A 25,452-nucleotide genomic window follows, 5' to 3' on the forward strand; every position below is an offset into this window, starting at 1 on the left:
TTTCAAAACTTTTTTTCTGGTAAGTTGCATGGAACAAGGTGTGGTTTGGAAAGATCTAAGAAGCACCTGAAACTGATTAAAATAGAAGACTAACCATTTCTCTTTCAGATTCTTTGTCCTTTTTCACGTGCTAAAATATTCTGGCTTGGTATTTATTTTCTACAGAAAAATCACTTTAATTATTCTGTTCGTAGGTTTATGTCGTACAAGTGAAATATTTGGTGCATCTGCACTAGTCGTTGGCAGTCTTCATTATATACAGGATAAGCAGTTTCAGCATCTTAGCGTTTCTGCAGAGCAGTGGCTCCCCCTTGTTGAGGTGAATGGAAATATTTTAATAGCTAAAAACTGTACTGTACAGTTCATCAGATGTTGAATCTTATTTGTGTATCTTGCAAAAATGAATTTCTCATTTAATAGAAGCTCTGGCTGTTACCTCTGAGACTTAATCTTGACTATTTTGGTAAAAATTTTAAGTCGAGCTCAAAGAAGAATTTTAAAAATACTTATTGCTTTGATAAACTGATTATGTGAGCTGTCATTGTTACATCTTACTCTGTTTTTTAGTGGTGTATTGGAATTTAATGTTTATTTATAAAAATTGAACAACGCTTCATTTATCTTACTTGGTCCATTGTTTTTGGTAACTTCATGGGGATAATCTTCGAGTTTGCTTGAAGCTAAGTTGTGGCAAGCTTTTAGAACCTGTTATCTAGCTTATACAAATGAGTTTCAACCTATATATTTAGTATTTGGTAGAAAATGTTTGTGATATTTTATAATAATCAGCTTTTCAAGATCAGCTTTAAATCATCTGAAAAATTCAGTGCAAACTTTTCATTTTTTCCCCCAGTGTTTGTTTTCAGCCTATTGAGAGTCTTCTTTAGAACAAGATAGCTGTAGTGTGTTTTGCCTAAAACAGAGTGCTGATGGACAAGTTGTCGTGCCCTAGTACAGAAGCGTACTGATAATATACCTGCTGTTGCATGAAGAAATTGGCATTTAATACAAATAAGCAGTTTAGAGAGCAGGATAAAGACAACTAAGGTTCTTCACCGCAAGCTATCGCAAGTTCTAATGCAGGCACGTAAGGCAGCTCAGCTTCAATACTGGCTGTTTGGGAAGAAATTCCAGGTTAAATAACAACTATGCACCTTGTCCCTATGCAAGAGTGATTCTTTTACATTCAGCTGTAAGGCTTGTAGCTGTCAGAAGCACAGAAAAGCCTTTGTTCATTGTGTTCGTGGAGTACATTTTTTGTGGCATTACTTGGCTTTTTGTGCTGTCGCTGGAGATTTTAAAATGTTAAGCTATGCATATGGACAGAGTCTTTGGGGATAAAAGTAACTTAGCTTAAACTGTCCAAGTAAATTGATTTTTACAGGAACTTCAGAAGCTTACAAATGGTGATATTTAAATATTTGTGTATTTCTCTATACTTTTGATGGACAGGTGAAACCATCTCAGCTTGTTGATTATTTGCAGCAGAAAAAAACAGAAGGCTACACTATTATTGGTGTGGAGCAGACAGCTAAAAGTTTTGATCTTACAGAATACTGCTTCCCAGAGAAGTCACTATTATTGCTGGGGTAAGAACATACACTTTCTTTATAAATCTACCTCTTGCAGTCCATCTTTCTAGTAGTCAGTCTGGTCATATGAAAACCAAGTGACACTCGTAAAGGTGGATTTGGAACAGGAGGCAATTATGGAAATGGCAGAGCTCAGCTTTTTGTGTGCTGACAAGTGGGAGGTATTGATAAGTACTCCTGGACTTCTCCTCATACTTTACCTATCCATACAGTGTAACTCTCTTTTTTTTCTTTTTTTTTCCTTTTAATGGGTGGAGCTAGCAACAGCACGGATTAGTTTTCCAGGTTAGTAATATGGGGCCCTGTATGTGTAGGCTGCTGTGAGCGCAGCAAGGATGGCTACCTCTTTGCCCTGCTTAACTTCATGAGGAGGACTGGAGCAGAGTGGGAGCATGCAGAGCTGGGGGTGCTTCAAAAATTAAGGATGAGGCACAGGATGAAGTACAAGCAGCAGCTGGGATGACTGCAGAGACAAGTAATGGTCAGTTCCTATAAGCAGGCAAGCCTCAGGTGTGACAAAGGGGGAAGCTACTTCAAGAAATCTAGAGGAAAGTGCCCACGCGTCAGAAAAGCTGCTGGAATTGTAGGGCCGCTGAGTGAGAACAGGAGCAAGGGCCTACCCATCCTTTTAGGATGAAGCAGGCAGAAATACCTTTTTCAAACCTTTTTATATGTAGCTTGTCTTCAGAATGTAATTCTTACAATGCCTTTGCTATCTTCTAATTAAAAACATAGTTTTAATTACCGGTAACTTTTGATATCTTCTGGTGTGCTCATTCTGAAGAGGTGCCACATTGCAATTCATGGCTGTGATCAGTCTTGACATTCCCTCATACTAAGAACTCAGTGAACATGAAGTGGGCAGTTAAGCTTCCCTGCTGTGCCAGCAGCGTCATGCCCTCATCATTTCATCTCTAGCTGTTCGTTTCTTTGTATAATGTGTAGTTTCAAAGCAACGGCAGACAGGAAGTGCTTACGTTGAGTGTTCAGCTATTGCTGGACCAGTGAACTAAAGCTAAGTGTTCTACCAGTTTTCCTACATCAAAGCTTAGTCCAGGTCTGGTGTGTTTTCTTTGTATCTGTAATGTATTAGTGTTTAAAAACCAAACAACAAAACCCAAAAACGAAACAAAAAACCTACACCCACCCACCACCCCCCCCCAAAAAAAAACCCAGACCAAAACATTTGTCCTCATCAGTTATATTGAGGGCAGATGCATCATTTGTCAAATAGTGTTTGGATGCTATTGTGACTCTTGCATCTCCTGCTTTCTGGAACACCTGTCTCTTTTCAGATAAAAAGTTACTGTTTCTTCTTTACTAGAAATGAACACGAAGGAATCCCAGCAAACCTGATTCACCACCTGGATGTCTGTGTGGAAATTCCTCAGCAGGGTATTATTCGATCACTCAATGTCCATGTAAGTGGAGCTCTGCTGATTTGGGAGTACACAAGGCAACAAGTGATCAAGCAAAAACAACAAAAATAACTGCCAAGAGTTTTGTGCCTTATAGTACAGCTGGGTGACTTCCTATGGTGCTACAACATGAAATTCTGAAGAGATGACATACAAACTCAGGGTGAATGAGGATTCTTAAGTTTTGCATGTTTTGTTCTCTGTGGTGTTCAGACTGACTTTTAAATGCCTTAATACTTTACCTCCTTAAATAAAACTGTTGCATTGGAAATAAATACTATTTATATTGCATGTGGTGTGTGTGATTTTTCTACTATTAGAATATCAGCATAGGACTGTGAACAATCCCAAATCAAAATGCAGGATTTTTACTGCAGTTACTTCAGTTGCGATGACCATGCTTGAAATTTAAGTGGTGCCTTTCTATAACCACAATCAAAACTTATTATAGCCAAAGTATCTAATCCCTCCAGTGTCTATGTATACTAGATTATGTAATTTTTGCAAGATAACTCAATTACATTAAATGCTGCCCCTTGTTTAAATGCCTTCCACGGTGAAGTTTGCAAATTCTGCTGTAAACAGTCTGTCTGTATCGTTAAGTGGAATTGCAGCAGTAAGGTCATCAAAACCACTCAATTATACAAAAGGACCTAATGTGAGAATCATCATAAATAACTGCCATAATTCTAGCAGAGATACTGATTGAAAACTGTTATTGCTACTGTAAAAATTCCTGTTGCTTATAAAAAATGAGCATACTCAAAATACGTAAATCGCATCATATGCTCAGGATGCATTAGGTCTTCTAATGGCTGCTGTTTTATAAACTGATGTCAGGCTTAAACTGTATTTTAAAATAATTTTAAATACTAGGTAAATGAGAAATACAAATTACATTATACTACCACTTCCTTTTGTCAAGGAGGGGAAGTTAGAATGAACTTTTATTTTTTTTTACAGAAAAGCAGGTTTACTTACTGAAAAACATCTTACTGTTCTCTTTTGAATATGTACATTGCACTTTAATCATTTATTCCTGTGAAACAGTTTGGCTAATGATACATTCAAAACCTTAGATTTGTGAACAGCCCTGCACTGTATTTCTTTGACTTATACTCTTGAAAAAGGTGTCCATGACCATCTTTTTTTTTTCAGCAGACATGAGACCTTGCAACAAGAACAGCAGCAGCCTGCATTTCAGGGAGACAGTCAGGATCTCAGTTCTTGAGCCCAAGCAGCTTCTGTTGCTTTCTCATGCTTTTTCCTTCTGTAGTTACTCTTGTGAGATGTATTCTGAAAGCAGAGTACCTATGACTTTCCAGCAGCTTCTGGAGGATGATACCCTTCTGTTTCAAGCTTTCTTTTATATTTTAAAAAGTCTCTTCTTTTGTCAAAATACTTAACCTGTTTAAAAAGAGAAAAGATGCTCAGAAGATTTTAGCAGAGGAAAGGGCTTTGTGCATCATAGGAAGACTAAGGAATAAACAGTCTTTGATACTAAACTTAAGGAGTATTTTAACTCAATACACTACCAGTTGAAGAGTGTGTTGCTCTGTTGAAGTAGAAGACTAAAGTGGACTGTTTTGTGGGGGGTTTTTTCCCATTCTGAAAGTGAACTTCTATTTCCTGTCATAACTATTCCATTACTTCCATGAACATTAATAAAAGCAGTCTATTGGTTTGTTATTTTCACTGCTACAAACAATATTTCTAATGCAAAGATAAGTCCAGCAGCTTTTCTGTGGTATCACAGACTGTAACCTCTGAATTCACTACCACTGATGCGCGTAGCACCAAAGCACTGCTGTTGGAAACAATCATCACTGCAGACGAAATAACAGCAGAACTGCAGTGTTCAAAATACAGCAACTGTGAATGTACTTGTTTTTAACTGACTTCAGTCTACTCGCTCAAATAGGAACTGTTCAGCCCCTCAGGAACTTCTGTTATTAAAGTGCAATGCCTGTTAGAAAATTTAAGAATTACAGCTTGAGGTCAGGAAACCAAGAACATGAATGAGATACATGTAAGCAGATGGTTTGCTGTGAAATTATACTGCATGAAGGAGGGTAATAGAGCCAGTCCTAAGCTGCCATGCAACTGCAAGCCCTGCATGCCTCCCTTCTGTATTAGCCTTTCTTCTTTAGTTACAATTATTTCTGTGCACTTCTAAAGCTTCTAAGTATTTTTCAGATTTTTTTTTTTAATTAATTAAACAATAAGCCTGTATGCTTGTATAGTTGTGTATTTATCTGAAAGTTTCAGGTCATGTTGTCCTTTCCCTCTATACTATATACTATTCATAGTTCTTGGGCCAGTCGGTGTCCACCGAGGAGTTTCACTTTCCCAGCCAGACCAAAAGTGTGCAAACCAAGTTACATTTGACAAGGGTGTACTGTTATCTATGACAGAGCATAAGACTACAAGTATTCTGCAATCCAAGAAACTGAAGTTGCTGTCATTAACAAGGCAAATGTAGTTACTTGTCAATGCCGTTACTAACGTGCAAAGAAACGCTCTGTTCATTTAGTAGGAGCTTTAGGAGGCTGAGTGCAGGAGGACACGCGCAGAGCGGCGGCTGCTCACCCACTGCTGCGGGCACCGGGACTCGAAGGACAGCCGCAGCTTCTCACACTTGCTGGCATCGTCTGCGTGCCTATCCAAGCACTGCCAGAACTCGTCCCGGGCCCCCCAGCAGGCCTTCCTCTCCTCCATCGTTGGTGCCGACATCTTCGCTACCGACCTGAACACAAACAGTGGTTGTCCGAGCGCGCCTCGCCCCATCCTGCTGCTGCCCCGGGCCGGCTGTGAGCTTCACCGCGCCCCGACACGGCCCTGCCTGCGCTCCCAAGGCACCGGGGGCATCACGGAACCACTGCGGTAGGAAGGTCATCAGGTCCGGCCGCTACCCCAGCCCTGCCAAGCCCAGCACTAACCCACGGCCCTCAGCACTGCATCCACGCGGGCTCTAAACACCTCCAAGGATGGTGACGGCACCACCTCCCTAGGCAGCCTGTCCCAACGCTTCACCACCCTTCCCGTGAAGAAATTTTCCCGATACCCAACCTAAACCTCCCCCGGCGCAACGTGAGGCCGTTTCCTCTCGTCCTGTCGCTCGTTATCCGGGAGAAGAGACCGACCCCCGCTGCCTACGGCCCCTGTCAGGTGGCTGCGGAAAGCGATCAGGCCTCCCCCTCGGGGAAGGGGGTGCCTGAGCGCACCGTCCGCAGCCGCGGGAGGGAAGGCCCCGGACCGCGCACGGCACCGCACTCACCCTGCCCGGCTAAGGTCGCGGCCCCGGAAGCAGTACGGCGCGGTCCCTGCTGCGCAGGCGCGGCCCGGCGGCCCCGGGTGCGATTGGTCCGCGGGCTGGTTGTCCCGCCCCGGTCGCCGTGGGGGCGGGACCGCGGGTGCTCATCGGGGGCAGGTGCCGGCCGGGGGCAGCCCCTCAGGGGCGCCCTGCCCCGCCCTTCCCTGCCGCGGCCTCTCGGTGGGCGGCGAGGGCCGTCCGTTTGCGGAAGGCGCGTTCAAAACCCCAGAGACAGAGGGGGTTTCGCGGCGGCCTGTGCGCAGCTGTGCCGGCCTCGCAGGGCCGCCCTGGGGAGATTTCTTGTGATAGACCCTGTCGCTGCGTCAAGCTGGTGATAAAAACAAGGAAGAAGAACGGGGTTGCCTCAGTAGAAGAAAAATTTGCCCGTAGCGAGGGCCATAAAATACTGCTAGAAGTCTGGGGGCCGGCTGCGTGGGCAGCTGGTGAGCTCAGCCTGGCAGCAGCGCCAGGCCCGAGGCCTGCAGGGCTGGTAGGCAGCATCCAGGAGCAAGCTCGGTTTCCTTATTTTATTTGGAATTTGATGGGGCTTCCCTGTGCTGGTCCCTGTAGCCAGGGAGCCGATAATCCTTCCTGTTATGCATCGGCTGCCTGGGAGCGTGGAGCAGTTTTCCAGTTTCCAAAGCTGTGGTGCATGTTTCCATAGTCACGTGCCCCAGCATTGGGAAGGGTGGTGTTTTTCCATCTGGGAAGAGGCAAACTCTGCCAGTGCTGAGCCCCTAGCAGCCCCGGGGCCGGCGGCTTCGCCAGCAGCTTGTGGCCAGCCAGCGCTCCAGGTGTGCGAGGCTGCTCGGCACCCGGTCGGGGAGCGTGTCTAGGTGTTGAACTTGAGCTGGATTTCTTCCTCATGGAGTGGTAATGGTTGTGGCTGGTGAGCCTGCTTTCCTGGCTCTCCCTGGGGGTGGCTCACTTGTCCTGGTACAAGGAAAGGTATTTCAAGGGAAAACCAAGGATTTGCACTTCTTCAACAGTGCTCCCTGTAAGCCAGCCAGATCTGGAGGGGATTTTATTCATCAAAATGCCTAACCAGCCCCTTGGAAGGGATACTTTTGTGGAGCAAAGTGAACGCGACTGCTGGTGGATACTGTACGGTATATAACACAGTCTGTGTTCTTGTCCCTGCCTGTTTGCTTAACCGCCTTCTGTTTGCCAGACTATGATAGGTAAGAGAAGTGCAGTAATTTAATTTCTAATGAAACAGGGGGTTTAATGTGAGTGGAAGTCACTATAAAAGTAGAATTTCAATTATATTTTTCTGTTGAAAAGAATTAATATTGATGTAAATTTATATTACGGCTTTCTTATGACCCTTTTGCACTCATGCTTTTGTGAAGCAAGCTTTTACAAGTGTGAATATTGCAAAGAAAATTAATGTTAAGTCTCAAGACTGAAACATAATAATAGGAAATGTCAGTTGTATTTTAGCTTTCAAAATTTATGGTGCGTGTAGTGTTTTTTGGTTACTGCATTCATGAAACAGAGAGGATAACGGTGGTTACATATAATTAATCACAAAGCCCAAACAGCACATCTGGGATATTTGTGATAAATAGTTTATTCTTTAATGACTTGTAGATCAAGAAATACTCACTGGAGACAATTATAAATAGCTCTGTGTAATGGATATTATGGAAATTCAGTGATCTGTCTTTTCTTCCATTCATGCACTTTGTAAAACCAGATTTATCTAATACGTTTTCAATGGCAATTTGGTTAAACTGCTATAATAAGGAGGTGGATTGTTTTGTTGTTAGTTAGCCAGTTCTAAGTATCTATCTTTAGTGTTTTACTTTTGGGAAATGTGCCCAGTAAGTAATAAATGGGTTATTTATAATAGCCAGGTGGAGGCAAATGTTCTAGAAAGATGGGAGGCTGAAAAAAATTCAGATTTGTTAGCTGTGCTGGTTGCTGCAGTTGAAGCTTTTGAATTACATTTCCATTTAGTGGTTAGTGAGATAGATGTTAAAGAAATATTTGCCCATCTCCCACTGAAACCAGCAGTGCGTTAAAGTGAGTCGTGTGGAGTTTATACAGTGGCTCAGCTCTCAGACTCTGTTGTGCCTGTTCTTGCTAATTGAGATACAGCATTGCGTGTGCTTTGCCTTCCAGTTAACATCTAACAGATCTCTCCTCACCTACAGTGTTACTTATGCCATATTTAATTGAAATTTGCTCAGCAGATTCTGGATTGGCAACCATGATGATTTCTCCTTTCACTTTGAAAGCAATTAAAACTTCTTTCTTTTCACATAACCTTGCATTTAATACCAAACATTTGCAAATAAAGATCTGAAAGAGGCATATTAGTTTCAAAATGTTTAAGAAATGTGTACTGTACTTTCTATGGCCTTATACAAAGCACTCTTTTTTCATTATTTCATAAAGACTTCATGTCGAGTTTTACTTTTGTGCATTTCCTTTTAACAATAATGTGCTTAACCTTCTCTGGATGAGTTAGCAAAAATCTGGGGTTTTGAATAAATATAGAAGGAGGAGTATGTGAGGAGAAATAAAGCTATAGCTTGTGTTTGGCAGCCTTAGCAAACCAGTGTTCTGAATCTCTAAGAAAATGTGCATTATCACATTATTTTTCAATTAAATGTGTGTTGGGGCTCTTACCTTGATTTCCCCATAATGCTGTCTTTGCTGGGTGTTGTGATGAGCATTCCTGCACTGAGTGCCCATGTGACATGAACACAGAGAATTAAGCATGTGTCTTGGGACGCTGCAGGAGAGACTGACGTAGAGACTACCACGGCTTTGTGCAGTAGCTCTGCATGTATCAGAGGACTGGGGGTGTGGGTTCATCTGATAGTGCTGGAGGGGATTTGACTAGGAAGGACTAAGCTGTCTGTGCAGGCTGATATGGAGACAGAAGGGGAAAGAATAGACAGAACAATAGTTTTCACATTTTCCAGATCTCTGTTCAGTGATTTGAAGCCTGCTGAGAAAAGGCTTGCTTGTCTTTGTGACCTCTCGTGGACATCAAATGGAGTACTCTGTGGAACTCGTCTGAAAATCACTAGGCTACCTAGATGAGTGGCGATTATGATGAAGAAAAAAAACCCAGCAACTGGAGGTTTAGGATTTTTTTAAGGTGATATAGTAATGTACATTAATTATAGGCAATTGTTTTTAATGCCAATGGTCCATTTTTGTTAGTTGTTAGGAAGGAAGAAAACAGAAAAAAGAGTATTTTGGGAAAAGCAGGAGATGATGGTAAGGTGGGAAGACTGACTAATTCTTACTCTTCTGTTGTCTCCTGATTAGCAGTTCTCCAAGCCTACCAAGGATGAGACAAGCTTGCTTTTCAGCAATGTTGATGCTCAGCTTTTTGCAAGAAGGCTAGATTGGAAATGAAATCTGTCTGGTCTACAAGGAGACTTCAATTTTCAAAGCTATGTAAGTGGAAGAAGAACACTCATCTTTTCAGTGTCATTTGGATGCCTTCAGATTTCTCTATCATGTTATGTACTAAAAGCAAAGAAGTAGTTCCTAGTTCTCTCTGAGACTAAAACACATCCTAAAATTCTTTATTAAAAAATCAGCTGCATGCTTGCATTCAGGTATTATGTTTAATCAGCTGCACCTTATGTTCACTATAAACTTTGTCTGTGAAGCGTAGGTGTACTCATCCAGATGGGATTGCTTACACGTACACAAAGGCAATGTCGTTTTCAAATATGATGAGTATTTGTTCCCAAGATCAATATCAATTTTCTTAGTAGCCAAGCTAGCAAGTGACGTGCCTTTCACCAAATCCAAAATCACAAGGAGAGAGCGATGGTTTTGTTTACAAGTCAGAAGGCATTTAAAATATGTAATTGGCCAAAAATCACAAGGAGAGTATAATGCAATTTACCCTGCTTACTAGGCTGCAGTCATTAAAGACTTGCCAGCTTCAGAAGCCAGAGGGACAGTGAGACCTATTGATGGGAGAGCATAAAGCGATGTTCACTGGCCCATACCATATGCTTATAGCAAGCAGGGCAGCAAATCCAAGCTGAAGTTCACATTTTGTAAGTCCTTACAGATCTTGCTGCTTGGACCCCACAAATTCAGCTTTTAGGATTCTTTTAAGAATCTTGTAAGAATCTTTTAAGCATCTGGGTCAGTTGTGTGTATGTGCAGAAGCTGGAGTTTGGTGTAAATAATCTGCAGAAACCAAGGCAGCTGTCCCCTTAAGAAAGGCAAAGAAGTCTCAGTCTCTGTCTTGTCCATTTCATGTTAAGAAGAGTGAAGGATGGATGCCTTTCCACAGGCTCATCTTGGCCTTTTTTTTTTTTTTTTGAGAGAGAGAGAGAATAGGAAACACTGCACTTAGATTTCTGAAGTGTTTCTAATGATGCTTCTTACCAAAGAAATGAAGCTACTGTGGATCAAAAGAGATTGTCTTGTAGACTAATAACTTAGGTTAGTGAGGTAGGAAACAGAGAGCAGGAATAAGTTATTGCTCTTCAAAAGGAGAGAGATTACCAAAGGAGCTGTGCTGAAGCCAGTCTTCTTGTGTGTACTCAAAAATGGTTGATCAAAAGACCCCAACATTTACTGATCAACTGTTTTACTGATTCGGGAGAGTGGAGACTAGAACTGAGAGAGGATCTCTTTCTGTCGTGTGGCCAGGCAGCAAAATATCTGGTGGCATTCAGCTTTAATAGACATGACGTAACGGACATGGTGAAAAGGTCTAAAAATATGGTGAGGGCCTCTAAATTCACTGTTATCACTCATCAGAAAGATTCTCAGTTTATGGTGGGTAACTGTTAAAGCACATCTACTTTAGTTCTCTTCATTTGGGTGAATAATGCTCTGCAGGTTGATTGCTGTTTTTCTGAATCAACGCACTGGTGGCTCTCTTGACCTGTTAGATGGACTTGGTCTAGAACTGGAGGGAAACCTGGAGATGAAGAGCTGGAAAACTCTCTTGAGTTCTTTTCTGAAGAGATCATCTAGTTCAGCAGTAGGATTAAAGAAATGTCTCTATACCATTGCAGAAAAAATGCAGATAACAGGTTCTTAAATACAATACTAATATGAGCTCCACAACCCTCCTTGTTTAAGCCTTTTCCAGAATTGGAATTCCTTGCTTTCTAAGTTCCGCTCTTCATTACTGAGGAATAAGTTGGTTGCATCCTAGTATATCTGTAATGGAGAAATACCAGTTGCCGCTGCCTTTAGAATGATCTTGTGCATAAATATTAAAGATCCCTGTAACAGAGTTTCAGATAGAAGAGAGAAATACGAGGCTTATTATTTTCAGAAACATTAGTTTGACCTACTGGTCCTGTCCTTAGTAATTTGATTTCCTCTTAAAAGATTTCTAGGCTGCAGGTGGGCATCTGTTCATTTAAATTCCTTTTTGCTTTTGCAAGATCTTTAAGCTCTTTTTTTTCTTATTTCACTTTTTAATGTTCAGGACTTCTAGATAAGGTGCAGGTTATTATGGAAATGCCTTAGAACATGCCAGCTAAAGAAAAAAAAAGTAATTGCTTCTCTTTTAATAATGATGAGCTAATTAAACTCATCCATCAAAATTCATTACGGCTGGCAGTTTCTGCAAAGGCAGCTTGCACAACGACTGGACTGTGAAAGAAGGTTCTCAGCTTTGACCTTTGCCAAGGAGTACGTAGCTCAGGTTTGGAGGCCTTGAAGGGTTCCACCCTTCCTGCAGTACAGATCAGGGACATGGAGCCAAACTCCCTGTAGTTTATGGCTTTACAGCATGTGCACGGACCCCGTTTCTTCAAACTGGCATTGTAGCAAGGGGCAGCTGGGCATCTTCCCCTGGAAAGCGTTTCCCAAAAGGCATTTCTGTCCTGATCCCACCCGCAGCTCTCCTATGCTCCTGCTTCACACCAGTTGTGCTTTTCTGGATTCTATTATTTCCCCATTCCTTGAAGAAGCCCCCAGTCCCAGCCTGCTGAGTCTCTGTCACCCCCTACTCCTAGCCTGCTTTCTGAGTCCCTGTAGCCCAGATGGGTGATGCGCTATTCCTAGGGCTTCTGAAGTGCTGGAGACCTGTGACATTCTTTTCAGTGAACAAGAGGGGTGTTTCACATGTGTTTCTGTTGTGCAGATTTGTGAGTTTACTGGGAATATGTTCCACAGCTACGCAAGTTGATTCAGTCTTCTGTGTTCAGTGAGTTTGCAGCCTGCAGGCACAGTACAGAAAGGTTTTTGACCAGAAATGGTGTCAATCTGGTAATGTTACCTTCCCTGTAGGCTGAAGATACTGTCTGTATGAACCCTGACCAACTCAATATTGCACTAGCTTTGTTACAGAGCGCTCTGGAGAGCTCAGGGTAAGCGACTTGTCCCAGAGCTTACAGGAGACATTAATTCAGCCCCAGAACTTAGTGATCTACAGGTCCTGCTAGTCTGCTGTCAGCCACAAACCCGGTTAAGCTACATGTTGATTTCAGTGTTCTGTTCAGCTGTTGAGTATTGTGGTTGGATTTCTGCCTCTCCTAGCTATTTCCTGAAGACTACTGATATGACCTAGACCATCCTAGACAGAAGAAGAGGAGAAACTTTTTAAAATACGCCCAGCTCTGACTCATGTGCTGGTGAAAAGCTCATGCAACCCCTGTGGAGAGCTGCAATAAAAAAATATAGAAGTAGCAGCAGGAGACAACTACAGACAACAGGGCAAGGAGAAGGACATGCAAGGGAGGGGGAGAACTGCTGTTCCTTCCTCGGATTCCTCACTGCTGTACTGTGCAGCAGCAAAAGCTGGCAGCTGCAGTGGGGTCTGGTGATACTGTTTATTGACTTCCTTGAGATTTTTTCCCATTTGCTGTTTTAGCAAGCCCACTAGATCATTCCTGGTTTCCCCCTTTGCTGGAAGAGCCAAGATGCTTTGTGAGGGCTACATTTGGGCCCGAAGCTGCCAATCTGGGTCAGCCCTTGACCCAAGGGAGCACACTGGTGGCTGGCAGTGCTCTGCGAGGGCAGGGGACCAGCGTCAAAGACACCAGCCGGTAAGGCCTGATGCTGCAGTCACCTGCAGTTCTGCCTCAGGAGGAGGTTTGAAGTGGCCAAGGGTGGGCTAAAAGTGCTGGTTCCACACTTGTGTTGCTTTGCTGTCTCCTGAAGAGCAGGTATGGCCCTGCGGAGCTGTGTGAGGTCCATAGAGGCCAGCAGTGGGTCTGACTCATGGGGTGCTGCAGAGACTGCAGCCAGTGCTCTGACCTGTGAGGGCAAGCAGGGGAGCCTGCCACAACTCAGCCCTCATCTCCAAGGCACTGAATTTGTCCTGGGAGCCCTTTAGCAGCCCAAGATCAGGAGGGTGCAATCTTGCCTACACCTGAATGGTGGCCTGGTCACATCTAATGCCTTACTTGCAGGGTTTGCCCTCTGCCTTGTCCTTCTGGTGAGAGCCAACAACTCTAGTTCCTTTCATTCCTCGGCTTCAGATCTGTGAAGCTTTGGCACTTACAGATGCAAACACATACACATATGGATGTGCTGCTTGCTTGACATTCTCCTAGTCACATCCTGGGCTTCACTGTCTGGAAGGTTTTGCTAAGCAGCAGCTGGCCAAGTCAGCTGTTTATCCTTAGGGCAAGGTGTTGCCTAAAGAAACATAGGTCACTTCATCTGATTAATTTGTCTGTATGTAGTTTAGAATTGCTTAACATAGGTAAATCTGGTTTACTCAGCTCCCACTCAGGAAAGAGGTTGTAATAAAGCCCTGTTTGAGATCCCAGCTCTTGTGTGTGCTTAGCCTGTTCTTGGGAAGGATGATGAGCCAACAGAAGCAATGACAGTTGCATCTGGTAAATCATGGAGTTTTACTGATGCTGCTATCCATTCTGGTGCATAAATTCCCCCACAATCTGTACTGAATGTTAAAGGATCTGCTGCCGCTTTAGAAATAAACACACGTTAGTTGCAGTTTTTAAAGTGGCATTTAGAGCCTTTTGGATACCTACCAGATTGCATCAAACACACAGCAAAGTGTAGTGCAGAGATGACAGAAGATGCTGCTTATTGGGACTGTGGAAAATGGAAGGACTGTGTGTGCAAGTTCTTTCTGACCTTGACTCAAATGGGGGGCGTGGGGTACTTTGAGGATGTCAAAATTATATGCCCAAAGATGGAGTAAACTTTCATCTGGGACCTTTGAGATCAAGTCTCTGTTTGCCCTTCAAACCAGTTATTAGAGTTGTACCTTGTGCTTCTGTCCTATGCCTTACTCTCCCCTGCTTCCCAAAGAACTAGATTTAAAAATTCAAGTGTGTAACACTGAGTGGGACAGCGGTTGTAAGCTCAGATTTTTGGCTGTGTAATCTCCTTTAGTGAATCTTCAGCGTCTTTTTGATCATCAAAAGATACGCAGGGAATAAACACAGAGCTGGACTAGGGCCTAATTATTAATGTACAAACTCACACCCCATCCATAGCCCCTAAGTACCTGTTAGCATATGTGTGTAAGGCTGCTCACTGGTGGATTCAAAGGAAGGTCAGCTTTTCCTTTGGTCTGCTTCTGCTTCACATGTGTCTCCTGACCGATGCCTAACATCAACCCTCCAGACGGATTTGTCCAGGAATCTCTTTGGCCAAATACTACCCCTAGTAAAACTGGAATAAGGTGCAGTTGAGAGAAGGAAACAGACAGCATTGACCAAGTCTGAGTTTAAAATCTTTTATTATTTAGCTTTGCCAAACAGATAATGGAATCTGAAGTTGATTTGCTAAAATGTTTTGAAGTGGATGCCACCCCTGCCTGAGACAAAGACGACCTCAGTGGCAGCAGGGACGCTTAGGCTATGGCAGCAGTTCAAAAGAACACTTTTAATTTTGTATGCAACAATGTAAACTTCAAAAATAGTAAACTATAACCTTTTTCCCCACCCCTTTTTACATAGCATGTGATCTATCACAGATAGAAATTTAATGGCGAACCAAAATCGCGTAAGTAAACATCCTGGTGCTTACGAGTTTCATAAAAAGTGTTACATTTGATGTAAATATCTTACATTTGTAACTCTTAACACTCACAATTATGGAGTAAAAGCAACTGGTGATTCACCCCCTTAGTCCGTGCTCTTAGACTGTACATCAGCAACCACGCTCCTGCCAGCCCCTTTGATCATTTTTGGCCGGATTGTCCCACACATGACCAAGACTTCCCCTTCCTCACGTTGGTGTTAAACAAGCGCAGCTCCACACAGGGGTAAAACCTGCGCAAGTGAGACGAGAACCAGGTCCCCTGCGCACAAACTTGCAGTCCCCGGGGCCCTGCATTCCCACGGAAGCCATGGCATGTGTGGGGAGCACGTCCTGATGTTGGTGGGAATTCGGGGTCCCCCAGGGCCGCAAGCCTGAGCCCTGCCATTGAAAGTGCCTCGCAGCAGGACCTGGTTCTGCGTGGATAAAGACAAGAGTTCTGTAGAAGGCACTGGATTTCTCTTGCATGGTTTTAAACATGGACTACAGTCATGTGCAGAATAAGGAGATTTGGGCTCTAGACAGCTTTCTCTCTAGAGCTTTAGCGCAAGCATTTTTAGCACTTGGAACTTCCTCCTGGTTGCAGTGCAACATGCGCTCATCTACATAGAGTGATTTCCAAACCTCCTTCTTTCTGCTCTTCCCCCAACCTTCCTATCCCTTAGAAGATTCCCTTTTTGTTCTTTGAAAACTTTCAGAGTACAGCTCCGGTCAAAAATAAATGTGTGATGTAGCATAGCATTTGTTTCTTTTAAATCACAGTGTGCAATGCATCATTCGGTACCTAATGTTCAAAATCTCTGCCCTGCTTTTCATGAAAATCATTCTTTAAAATAACCTATGCAAATATATTTTGAGTATATATTACATTCATTTAAAAAGAGAAGAGAGGTTCTTGGTTTGCAGGTTTTTTCAGTGTACTACCTAAGTGAAAGGTCTGATGTGAAAAAAGTACAAGCAAACTGGACATGCCAAGACTCGAAGCCTTAGATGGTGATTGTATCAAAACTGTACAGGTATGTACACCATGTCAGACAGGTGTGCTTCTTCCCAAGAAAATACCTTTGCATCATCATATATAAGGTTAACCACAAAGTTTTGGTAAAAAGAGCATTTAATGAGCAAAGGATGACATGGAGGGGCGAGTTCTCCGGCTTTTGTTAGGCAGTCCTGAAGCAATGTCTCCGTTCCCTTCGGGGATTTCTTCCTTCTTCCGGACTTTGAGCCGTGTGAGGAGCTTTATTACCCAGACGTCCCATTCCTCTGGCAAGAGCAACAGGAGAAAGCCCAGGCCAATAATGATGATGGCGATTACTCGGACACTGTTGAAGACAATTTCACTCGTGTAGTGATCAACAACTGTGTGGGACATTGAACGGGTGTTATTACGTGGGACAAAGCATTAGGGCAGTACCCCCTCCCCCCCTCTTGCCTCCCTGGCTCTGAAGGCTGGCAGTAGCAGGAAAGTGTGGCCACGGAGGCGATGGTGGCAGGGACACTACCCTTCCTGCTTCAGAGCAGGTGGAGCTGGCCTGTGGGCTCAGGGTGCAGGAGGGCACCGTGCCTGGAGCTGCAGTTGTTCTCTGCAGCAGCAGCTTCTCCCATGCTTGCCGACAGCGCGGAACTCCTGCTGGGGTCTGGGTGCGCACAGAAAGGGGCATTTCCCTTCCCCTTCAGCTCCTCCAGGCGAATTTTTCTTCTCCCCCGGACTGCCCCGCTGAGTAAGAACCCCTGCACGTGCTGAGCAGTGCACACACTGGTGGGGACCACACCACTCGGTACCAAAGTCTGCTGGGGTGGCCAGCAGAGCCGGCTCTGTGTGCGTGTGGCCAGCACAAAGCTGGGAGCTGCTGCCTGCGCCATGGCACCAGTTCAGCATGCTGGGGTTTAGGAGCCTGGTTTGGGAGGTGGCTCTCGTTTGGGCCAGGGTTGTCTCCGCACTCCCCTGCCCAGCCTTCTTGGGCTCTGCCATCTCTTGGCTTTTGGTAAATTTCAGAAAAGTGTCACAGAAACGTACCTAGCCATGTCCAAAGTTGAAGTGTCAGTAGTCCTGATAAACACCTGCAATGTTGTTTACCAAGGCAAGCAGAAATACTAGTGCATGTTTGCTCTAAAATGTAAGCAATTTTGTTTCAACGTAGTGTTAAGCCTGCCTTGAAGAAATCATTAAGGATTGATTTCTGCTTCATCCATGAGTTTTCATCCCAGCCCAGAGATGGATGACTTCAAATTTACTTTTTTTTCAGTATGCTGGCTTCTTTGGACAGTAATTTAAAAAGCAATTCTAGAGATCATGAATATTCATGTGATATTATACAATACATATTTAACACAAAGTATAAATTTTTAATCAGCGTCATCTCCATAAGTCTTCGAGAGAAGACGCAAAACATGTTTAATAAAGCTATTTGCTTTTATGCCTGTTGTGTATTTGAAAGGCCACAGATTTAATGTATTCATTAAGATTCAAAAGGCAGAAATTCTTACCCGCGTTCACTGGGACACTCAGTACAATTCCAAGAGAAATCAAGGTAGGGTAGGTAATAGCAATCCCAAAATTTAGTAGAATATTGAATGCTGAAGAATGAAAGAAAAACACCTTTTACTACAGTGTAACTAGGCAGAGGGAATGTCACTTGAAACATTTATGGTTTGTTACTCCCTCTGCATGTTGTTCAAATGGAAGGCATCTTAACTGCTGCTGCTATTCCTGGGAGACACCTGTGGACACACGTCTGTTTGCTGCACGTCCATCTGCCTGAGACATTGCTGTTTCTGGGGAACGCTACATCCCACTGGCGTCCAGTAGCAGGATCAGGGTGAGGTTTGGATACAACCTGTCACTCAGTGTGATGTGCAGTCATTCCCGCTCTCTACACCGATCCACTTTGCCCTGCTGAAAGACTGAACACTTCTCAGCTGGGAGATTTCAGCCGAACAGTTACTTCTGTCTGGATACATATTTTTTCCCCAGTAGAAAAGCTGCCTCCAGCTGCAGGTGGAAGATGCTGTAAATCTAACCCCCTTCAAGGCAAGAACTTGCTAAATATAATTTAATACAATAAAATTATGATATCATTATAATATCATTACAACTGAATGATTATAATATCACTACATTGTAATAACCATACATTGTTCATGGAGTGTCTCATGAGAAATAATAAATAGTTGCTTTGGACTAAATTCACCCTTGTTTTAAGGTGATTAGCTTTAGCAAAGTTAGGAGAGCCTTGACAGTACTGAACTTGTCAGGAGCTGGGGCTCTGACTGCCTTCTGGCAGTCAATGAAATGACTTCTTTCTGCTTATCCTGCTGCAGTCCGATTTCCACTGCAACCAGGTTAACCTATTTAATTCTTTACTTTAGGCAAGAGGAAAGACTTATATTTGCACCAGTTTTAGTTCACACACAGTAAATGCAGCCATGTACTACAGCTCCTTATTTGTAAAGTCAAGGAGAAAGACAAAAGTTTTGCTGCTGGTTCTCTGTGAAATTGCTCTGCTTCTGTTCAGGCTTCCAAGTTGCACTGTAGCATGACTCTACTCAGTTGTTTGTAAAGCTAATTGATTTGTGTTCTAATATTTCCACTGTAAAGAAAATACCTTCCCTGTATTCTTTGTGTATTAAGTAACAATTAAATACAAAAATGCTTTTTACCTAATAAAACATTGAAGGAAAAAGGAAATGTCATCTTTGAAAATTTCCATGAACACATATCTACTGTAACAGTGGTAGTATCTGTTATACGTGGAACACGGTAGACATTTTTGTTAATAAAGATTATTAGCCAGGTAGATTTTAAACATCATTTTTCCTGACAACTTAATAAAACTCTTCAAATAAGACAGACAAGTATATTTGTATTTAAATATTGCACACCCCCGTGATTGCTTGCCAAGTCCTGCAGTACTTTCTTGCAGAAACCTCCCTGTGAGTCCACTGAGTTTACTGTGAGTAAACTGGAGGTATTTCTGGAGTCAGGCATTGTGACTGTTCAGGGTAAAAGGAGCTGGGACTCAAGACAGGGATGGAGAAGGGCTATTTCTAGTAGAAATGAAAGGAACGTTTTAGGAGACGTGATGCTGTCATCACGTTTAGGGATCAACTGTGGCAGCACAGTCAACACATCTAGTTTAACAAGGAGCCGCAGCACATTTTTGATGATCATGAGTCATTAAAGCTTAGATTTGGCATTCCTCCCAAGCTGGGTTCCCTTGGCACAGCAGTGGCAGCAGAAGAGATGAGTGCCACCTACCAAATTCCCATCTGCACTATGCAACGCTACATTTTCAAATGCTTCCTGATCTTTAGGAATAGCAATTAGCAATTAGTGACATCACCAGAGGTGCAGGAGGCTGGCCTTGACTGGCCTGGCCTAACCTTCTTGCTCAGGGGCTGCTGATGAGGCAGTGCCCTGCGGGCAGGACTGCTTCCCATCACAGCTCTGGCAAGTGTCACTTGTCCCCGTGAAGGAGAGTGCACGAGAAGGAGTTAGGACAAGCTTTACAGTTTGGTCCCACAGCACTTTCTAATGAGGGCCACAATATTTCAGCTTGGTAATAATGTCCCACGGAAGCAGGGTCTACCTAGGACTGGACCCTCTGCATGATTCTGCAAGCTAATAACTCGGTTATGAAGAAGGCAAAACAGCTCCAGCTTGTCAGACATTTGCAGCTTCCACCAGCAGCCAGTTTCTGGCACCCCCCTCCACCCTGATCAGTGTGAGAGCTCCCCCATCTACTCACTCAATAAGAGAACTGAAAATCCACAGAGGTTTCCCCAAGGAACGATGTCGAAAGAGCTCCAGTACTCCACTTTGGTAAAATAAAGGATGACAGGAATACAGGTAACGAAGAGAACGTTGAAGACAGCTAACACAGACAGGAATAAGGCAGCTTCTCCAAATTTAGCACTGCCCAAAAGAAGTTTGAATAAAACCTACAAGAGGAAAATACATGGGTTTAACTCTCTTGTACCTCTCCTCTGGAGGGCTGGTGTCCTGGCTTCAGCGGCTCCTGCCATTCTGGCCTGATGGCCAGTGCTCAGGGCCAAGGTGCTGGGTGCTCAGCAGTGCCAGTCAGCACCTATGTGGTGATGCTTGCTGGACACTTGAGGTGGCTGCTCATGAAGCTGTGGAGAGCAGCTCGTGTGCCCCAGCCTTCTCCCTTCTGGCAGGGGCAGCTGCCACATCAGCCCATGCGGGAAGGGGACTCAGCACCTTCTGCTTTGTACCTCCTAAAAGGGAAGGTCACTCACCCTAGCCTAAACCCTTCAACCATTTTTCTACATGTTCCCTCCAGGAAAACCTGCATCTGACATTAAAACCTGAAGGCTTGGTGGAGCAGGGCAGTGGGAGGAGAGGAAGCAATGTGTGTCATCTCCCTGCATGAGACATCAGTGGTCCGGGCCTTGAGCTGCCACCTGAGGAGCACTGTGGTGGTGAGCAAGCACGGTCCATGCTGCTTGGTTATCCTCCTGCCTTGTCCTGCCGTGCACCATGGCCTACCTGCCAGCACCGCTGTCCCTGCCTCCCGTCGCACGCTGCAGTGCAGGACTGCTTCCTCCCTGGGAACTCATCCCCAGAAGGCAGATAGCGCAGCAGCACCACTGCAGCCTGACTAATGAGACCACAGGGAAAGATGTAAAAGCTTTGGTTTGTTAGTGGGAATGGGATAAAGAGGAAACGAGGGATGTGAGTGGCCCACCCCAGGAGCCCCTGTGCACGGGTCTGGTCTGAGGTCTGCATACATTTTCCACCACAGAGCTGTGGTGGATCCCGTGGGGTCTGGGTACAGCATTCCTCTGCCACGGACTGCAAACCAAGAGAGCCAATGGGCTCCGACTTACTGGTTTGTGCTGGGATGGCAGGCCCCCTCGCCAGTGTCAGCTGTCTCTTCCCTTTGCCTACCCAGAGCCCTGCAGGCAGGTCCGCGGGGCTGCTGCCCGCTCCCACCACCTCACAGCCACCATTGCCGGTGCAGCTGTGTTGCCACTCCGCATAATGGAGCAAAATATCCCGAAAGCCACTTTCCCTCCTCGTTTGCCACCTGAGGACGGCAGGTTGCCCCTGGCAGGGTGGGCAGCCGGCACATGCAGACTGAGGTGTCTGTGTCTGGGGCAGGAGGGCAGGTCGAGGCAGCTCTGCTGCATGTGGCGCAGATTGTCTGCCTCCAGATCTGCCTGCCCCTTCGGCAACCACAACCTGTGGAAACTGAGCCAGGCTGCGGGAAGCAAGAGCAGAGTGTCGGCAGCAGTGGCGGAGTGGCATTTGTTGCAGAACAAGCTGCACAGCTCCAGCTGTCCTCCATGCAGGGCGCACTGTAGAGTAACACCCTGCCGGCACTGCCACCATCACCTCCCGGTGCACGTGTGCATGGGGTCTGGTGGAGCAACCCTGAGACCCCAGTCTGAAAAAGTGAGCAGAAAGCATCGCAACACAGCGCTCAGGGACGGACAGATGCTCCTCAGTTTGCGGAGTCTCCCTGGGTTTCTTGTGTTAAGGCTGCAGGGCTTGCCTGGCCAGTTTCTGTTGGAGGATTGGTACGGTGCAATTCATTAGACCAGATGGAGAGGTCTACACCTCATCCTCATCTACACCTCCAGGCCGGGGTGGGTGAACCACACTCTACAGGTGCTTATTCCTCCCAGCAGACTGTGACTGTGAGTGCCTTGAGCAGCACAGAGGCAAATGCACATACGTGTCTCGGACTAAGTGAAACAGCTCTTTGCCCGGCAGAGGTGGCTGCATGTCATCTTACACATATGAGACCTTGATTCACAGGCATGTGCTTTGGATTTTAAGCATGTGATTATTTCCATGATAAGCAATACTTTAAGCCCGACACAGGCTACATACGCCACTGAAGGAGAACTGGCAAGGGGCGGTAACAAAGTGATTTGAGAAAGAAGCTAACTCTCTGCAGGGAGCTTCCAGGGTGAGGGATTAAATCCAGCACCCCTGGAAAAGCAGCTTCATTTTGCAAGAAGGTGGGACATCTGTGGGTCCTCCTGTGGGCACTGGAGAAGACTTTTCCCAAGGAACGGGAATGTTTGTCCTCAGTGAGGGCAGACTCCAAGCAAGTGCATACCTGAATGCAGTGTTGCAGAGTCAGCGTGTTCATGGCAGAGCCCTCAAAGATGGGCATGTGGCACTGAACTGCATGACAGTTTGCAAGACAGGCGCAGAGCGATGAGGGTGAGGATTCCTGAATCTTTCTGGGGGTGGGGGATGACCCAGGTGTGCTTACCTTGTAGAGTGCAGACATTGAGGCAGAGCCCACCACCAGGGCTATCCCAATAACGGAGTGGCTGTGAAACCCATCAGCATACGTCATCATAACAATCCCTGCAATAGCAAATATAGCAGCCACAATCTGGTTGGAGACAAAAAAAAAAAAAAAAAAAGCAAGAAAGTATTACTCGACAACCCCAAACACGGAAAAACAGGTGAGCAATTTTGAATGAGAGGACAGTACTTCTGCACCATCTGCTTATGTAGAAAACTAGTAGCAAGCCCAGGCTGATACCCACGAAGCCGATGCTGCCTCCCCCCGTGGTTTCCCTGGCTGCAGGGAAGCTGCAGGCAGAGCTGCGAAGGAGCGGCTGCCTCGGGGGGCTGCGGCTTGGATTGAGCCAAAGGGGGGGAAATTCATCCCTGTCGCTGAGCCTCCCCATCAGTGGGTCCCTGCAGCCTGTGCGTGACAATAATACAGAAGTAATAATTCCCTGGAGCTTCCAGGAAGGGCTTTGAGTCCTGTGGAGGTTTTGGAGGAAAAGTGTTTTTGAAATAAACAGGGGAATAAAAGTCATGCGATTGCTTTGGGGTTCGGATGTATCATTTCTGAGTGGAGGGAGGCTTACTCAGCCAGCCAGTCCTGCAGCGATGCCTGAGAGGGGTGTCCAAAGGGAGGTAACATCTGTAAAGGTGGGGGACAGGCAGCCCCTGATTCAGCAGAATTAGCCAGAGCTTCTCTGGAACTGCCCTGCCAGATGCCTCAAGCCCCGCTGGGTGTCACAGCACTCTCCAAACTATCAGGCTGCAACAAGGTCTTTTACCATCACATACCATCATACTCTTCACACCTATCCCTCTACTGCCTTCTCCTAGTCTCTCCTCCTCCAGGGCACGCTCACTCCCTCTGCTTCTTCCCCCCCTCTCTTCCTTGGCTGCCTCCTCTACATTGGCTCCCCAACCACTTAACAGAACCAGCCACAGCTGCACCTTGTCTACATCGGCCACCCCACCCCCCCAAGCCAGCCCACAGCTGTATGTTATCAATATTAATTAACCCAGCTTCATTCCTCTACACCTGGGTGGTAATTGTGGGGTGACAATGACTTTCTGCATGCTCTGTGCTTCTTGGATCTGCAGTGGTGTGAGGGATGCCCAGCTTAGACCACATTGCCTTTGGCTGTGCAGTCATGGTGGTGCTTGTAAGATGATTGGGATAAATTAGTTTCTTTTGACCCACAGCTGTGTCAATGCCAGCCAGCTGTCCCCTCTCCTGGGGTTTTAAGCCCCGTCCACAGACTGTGGCTGCCTACACATCCAAGACCAATGGCCTTCTCTCACCTTTCCTATTCACGACCAGAGATGCTGGGGCTGCTGTGAAGATGCAGGGGAAAGCCTGTGTGCCCAGCTTTGCTGCTGCCCGATGAGCAAGCTGCGGCAGGGGGACCCCTTTCCCAGCTGCAGGTCCCCATCCTGGCAGCACCAGCAGCCTCTTCCCTGGCTTGAGCTGGGGCTGGTGCCAGGGGGTACCTATAAAGTTTCCACACACGATCACCCAGCAGATCCCTTCTGCGTGCTGACATCGACACCTCCAATTTCCCTTAATGGAGAAATGCCCCGTTTTTACAAACAGAAGGGGATCAGTTTCTCTAAAGGTGTTGCTGTAGAATGGCAGGGTAGTGTCAGGGCAGGAAAAAGCCCAAATCAGCAGAAGCTACAATGCCTGGAAAATTCAGCTGCTAATAGCATGTCAACAAGAAAGGGATTGTCTAGAAATTGCTGTACTGCTGTTCATGATGCTGCACGAGCACAGCTCTGGCAGGCTGTGGAGGGGCAGCATTTCCCCCAGGTGCTCAGCCCCTTGCATAGCCCAGCCGAGGGGCAGCAGGTTCTGAAAATGCTGATTTATGACCTGATCAAAGCAGTGCAAGCTGCAAAGACTGGGTATGCACGCTGCAGATTTGGAGAGGATCAGGTACAGCATCTTGGCTCGCAGCCCTGTTGGCATCAGGCCTCTCCATGCACTACTGTGGGGCATCGTTTCTAAAGTGAAGCTTGGTGGTGGTGTAATTGGGCTCTATGGTCCTCGACAGGCTTTTTTTTAAGGCGAGGAGAGAAAAAAACCGCCAGTGTATGGCTCTAAGCAATGTGGGGCAGTTTCAGATTGGCAGGACTGACGGAGCTCAGCAGTTCTCTAATGTCAGCGTGCTGGTGCTTGTCAAATAAAAATTCAGACACTTGTGTGGCTTCAGAGGCACAAGAAAAGAGGTCATTGAATGAGCTTAGCATGGGGCAGGTGCAGAACAAAAAGAAAGAGGTTTGTCTTTGCCCAATAATTCAGCCAAGGAAAGCTTTGCTGTTGCACACTGTGAATGTGAAAAGTTTATAGGGATTAACTCATGGAAGAAAAAAAAAAAAAATCCATTAAAGACTATTAGCTATAGGAACATCTTTTCTGTCTCAGAAGTCCTTGAGCCTCAAATTGCTGGAGGCTAGAAAGTCTCATGATGAAGTAAAATTATAGGTTTTTCCTGTTTAGACAGATTTTCCTAGGTGTCCGCTACAGGCAGCTGCTGGAGCCAGGCTCCTGGGGCAGATGCGTCTTTGTATGGTTCTTTGTGGAGCTGCAAGACACACGGCTCAAGCTTATCTGAAAGATGGCAGCTCCAGTCCTTCAACGTCACCTGTGCTACAGCCCAGGTACGACAATGAATTGTAGATGCAGCGTTTCCTGTAGCATCTGCTCCAGGCGTGGCTGTCTCCTGTCTGAGATGCCTGGGGCTTGTCCAGCATTTTACCAGCCGGTGGCAACCAGCTGGTACCTCCCTGCGCATCAGTGAGGGTGCCTGCCCGAGCCCCCGCTGGCGGCTGCGGCTCCTCTGCGGTGGGAACTCGGAGGGCGCGTTAATGAACTGCAGAATGAAA

General features: G+C 45.5%; 3 protein-coding genes and 1 long non-coding RNA gene across 10 annotated transcripts in view; 2 read left to right on the plus strand and 2 right to left on the minus strand.

The window, feature by feature from the left end:
• TARBP1 (TAR (HIV-1) RNA binding protein 1) overlaps positions 1 to 3,301 on the plus strand; it is a 40,891-nt gene extending 37,590 nt beyond the window's left edge. Inside the window, exons 28-30 of the mRNA XM_037391721.1 lie at positions 195 to 319; positions 1,453 to 1,589; positions 2,917 to 3,301. Of these exons, the coding sequence (XP_037247618.1) occupies positions 195 to 319; positions 1,453 to 1,589; positions 2,917 to 3,082 (428 nt within the window). The 3' untranslated portion in view covers positions 3,083 to 3,301. The remainder of the gene's footprint in view (positions 1 to 194; positions 320 to 1,452; positions 1,590 to 2,916) is intronic.
• Positions 3,302 to 3,891: 590 nt separating this feature from the next.
• Positions 3,892 to 6,346, minus strand: LOC119149877 (cytochrome c oxidase assembly factor 6 homolog). 3 transcript variants are annotated; one of them, XM_037391734.1, is made up of 3 exons: positions 6,288 to 6,346; positions 5,600 to 5,756; positions 3,892 to 4,417 (listed from the first exon to the last, which is right to left on the minus strand). In XM_037391734.1, the coding sequence occupies exons 2-3, from the start codon at positions 5,741 to 5,743 to the stop codon at positions 4,322 to 4,324; spliced, it is 240 nt and encodes a 79-aa protein (XP_037247631.1). In that variant the 5' UTR covers positions 5,744 to 5,756; positions 6,288 to 6,346; the 3' UTR covers positions 3,892 to 4,321. The 3 variants fall into 3 exon arrangements, with proteins under 3 accessions (XP_037247631.1, XP_037247633.1, XP_037247632.1); XM_037391736.1 differs by lacking the exon at positions 6,288 to 6,346 and adding an exon at positions 6,136 to 6,281; XM_037391735.1 differs by lacking the exon at positions 6,288 to 6,346 and adding an exon at positions 6,080 to 6,281.
• A 77-nt stretch (positions 6,347 to 6,423) lies between these two features.
• On the plus strand, positions 6,424 to 21,247 carry LOC119150081. 5 transcript variants are annotated; one of them, XR_005104936.1, is made up of 3 exons: positions 6,424 to 7,504; positions 9,612 to 9,743; positions 20,597 to 21,247. It is a non-coding gene; the product is annotated as an uncharacterized LOC119150081 (long non-coding RNA). The 5 variants fall into 5 exon arrangements; XR_005104934.1 differs by lacking the exon at positions 20,597 to 21,247 and adding an exon at positions 17,980 to 19,159; XR_005104935.1 differs by lacking the exon at positions 20,597 to 21,247 and adding an exon at positions 11,157 to 14,049.
• The window catches only part of SLC35F3 (solute carrier family 35 member F3), a 75,282-nt gene continuing 60,463 nt past the window's right edge, over positions 10,634 to 25,452 (minus strand). Inside the window, exons 4-7 of the mRNA XM_037392258.1 lie at positions 22,544 to 22,669; positions 20,042 to 20,234; positions 17,781 to 17,870; positions 10,634 to 16,652 (exon numbers count right to left, since the gene is read on the minus strand). Coding sequence (XP_037248155.1) covers positions 16,408 to 16,652; positions 17,781 to 17,870; positions 20,042 to 20,234; positions 22,544 to 22,669 — 654 coding nt within the window. The 3' untranslated portion in view covers positions 10,634 to 16,407. The remainder of the gene's footprint in view (positions 16,653 to 17,780; positions 17,871 to 20,041; positions 20,235 to 22,543; positions 22,670 to 25,452) is intronic.

This window comes from Falco rusticolus, chromosome 6, assembly GCF_015220075.1.
Source record: "Falco rusticolus isolate bFalRus1 chromosome 6, bFalRus1.pri, whole genome shotgun sequence".
Taxonomy (NCBI): Eukaryota; Metazoa; Chordata; class Aves; order Falconiformes; family Falconidae; genus Falco; species Falco rusticolus.

What these genes read in the sequence shown, in the direction of transcription:
- LOC119149877 (XM_037391734.1), bottom strand. Translation starts at nt 5,743, where the DNA reads ATGTCGGCACCAACGATGGAGGAGAGGAAGGCCTGCTGGGGGGCCCGG. An exon ending in CCCGGTGCCCGCAGCAGTGG is followed by an intron (nt 4,418 to 5,599) that starts GTGAGCAGCCGC and finishes CTTTTTAAACAG; the next exon opens with GTTAAGTATTTTGACAAAAG.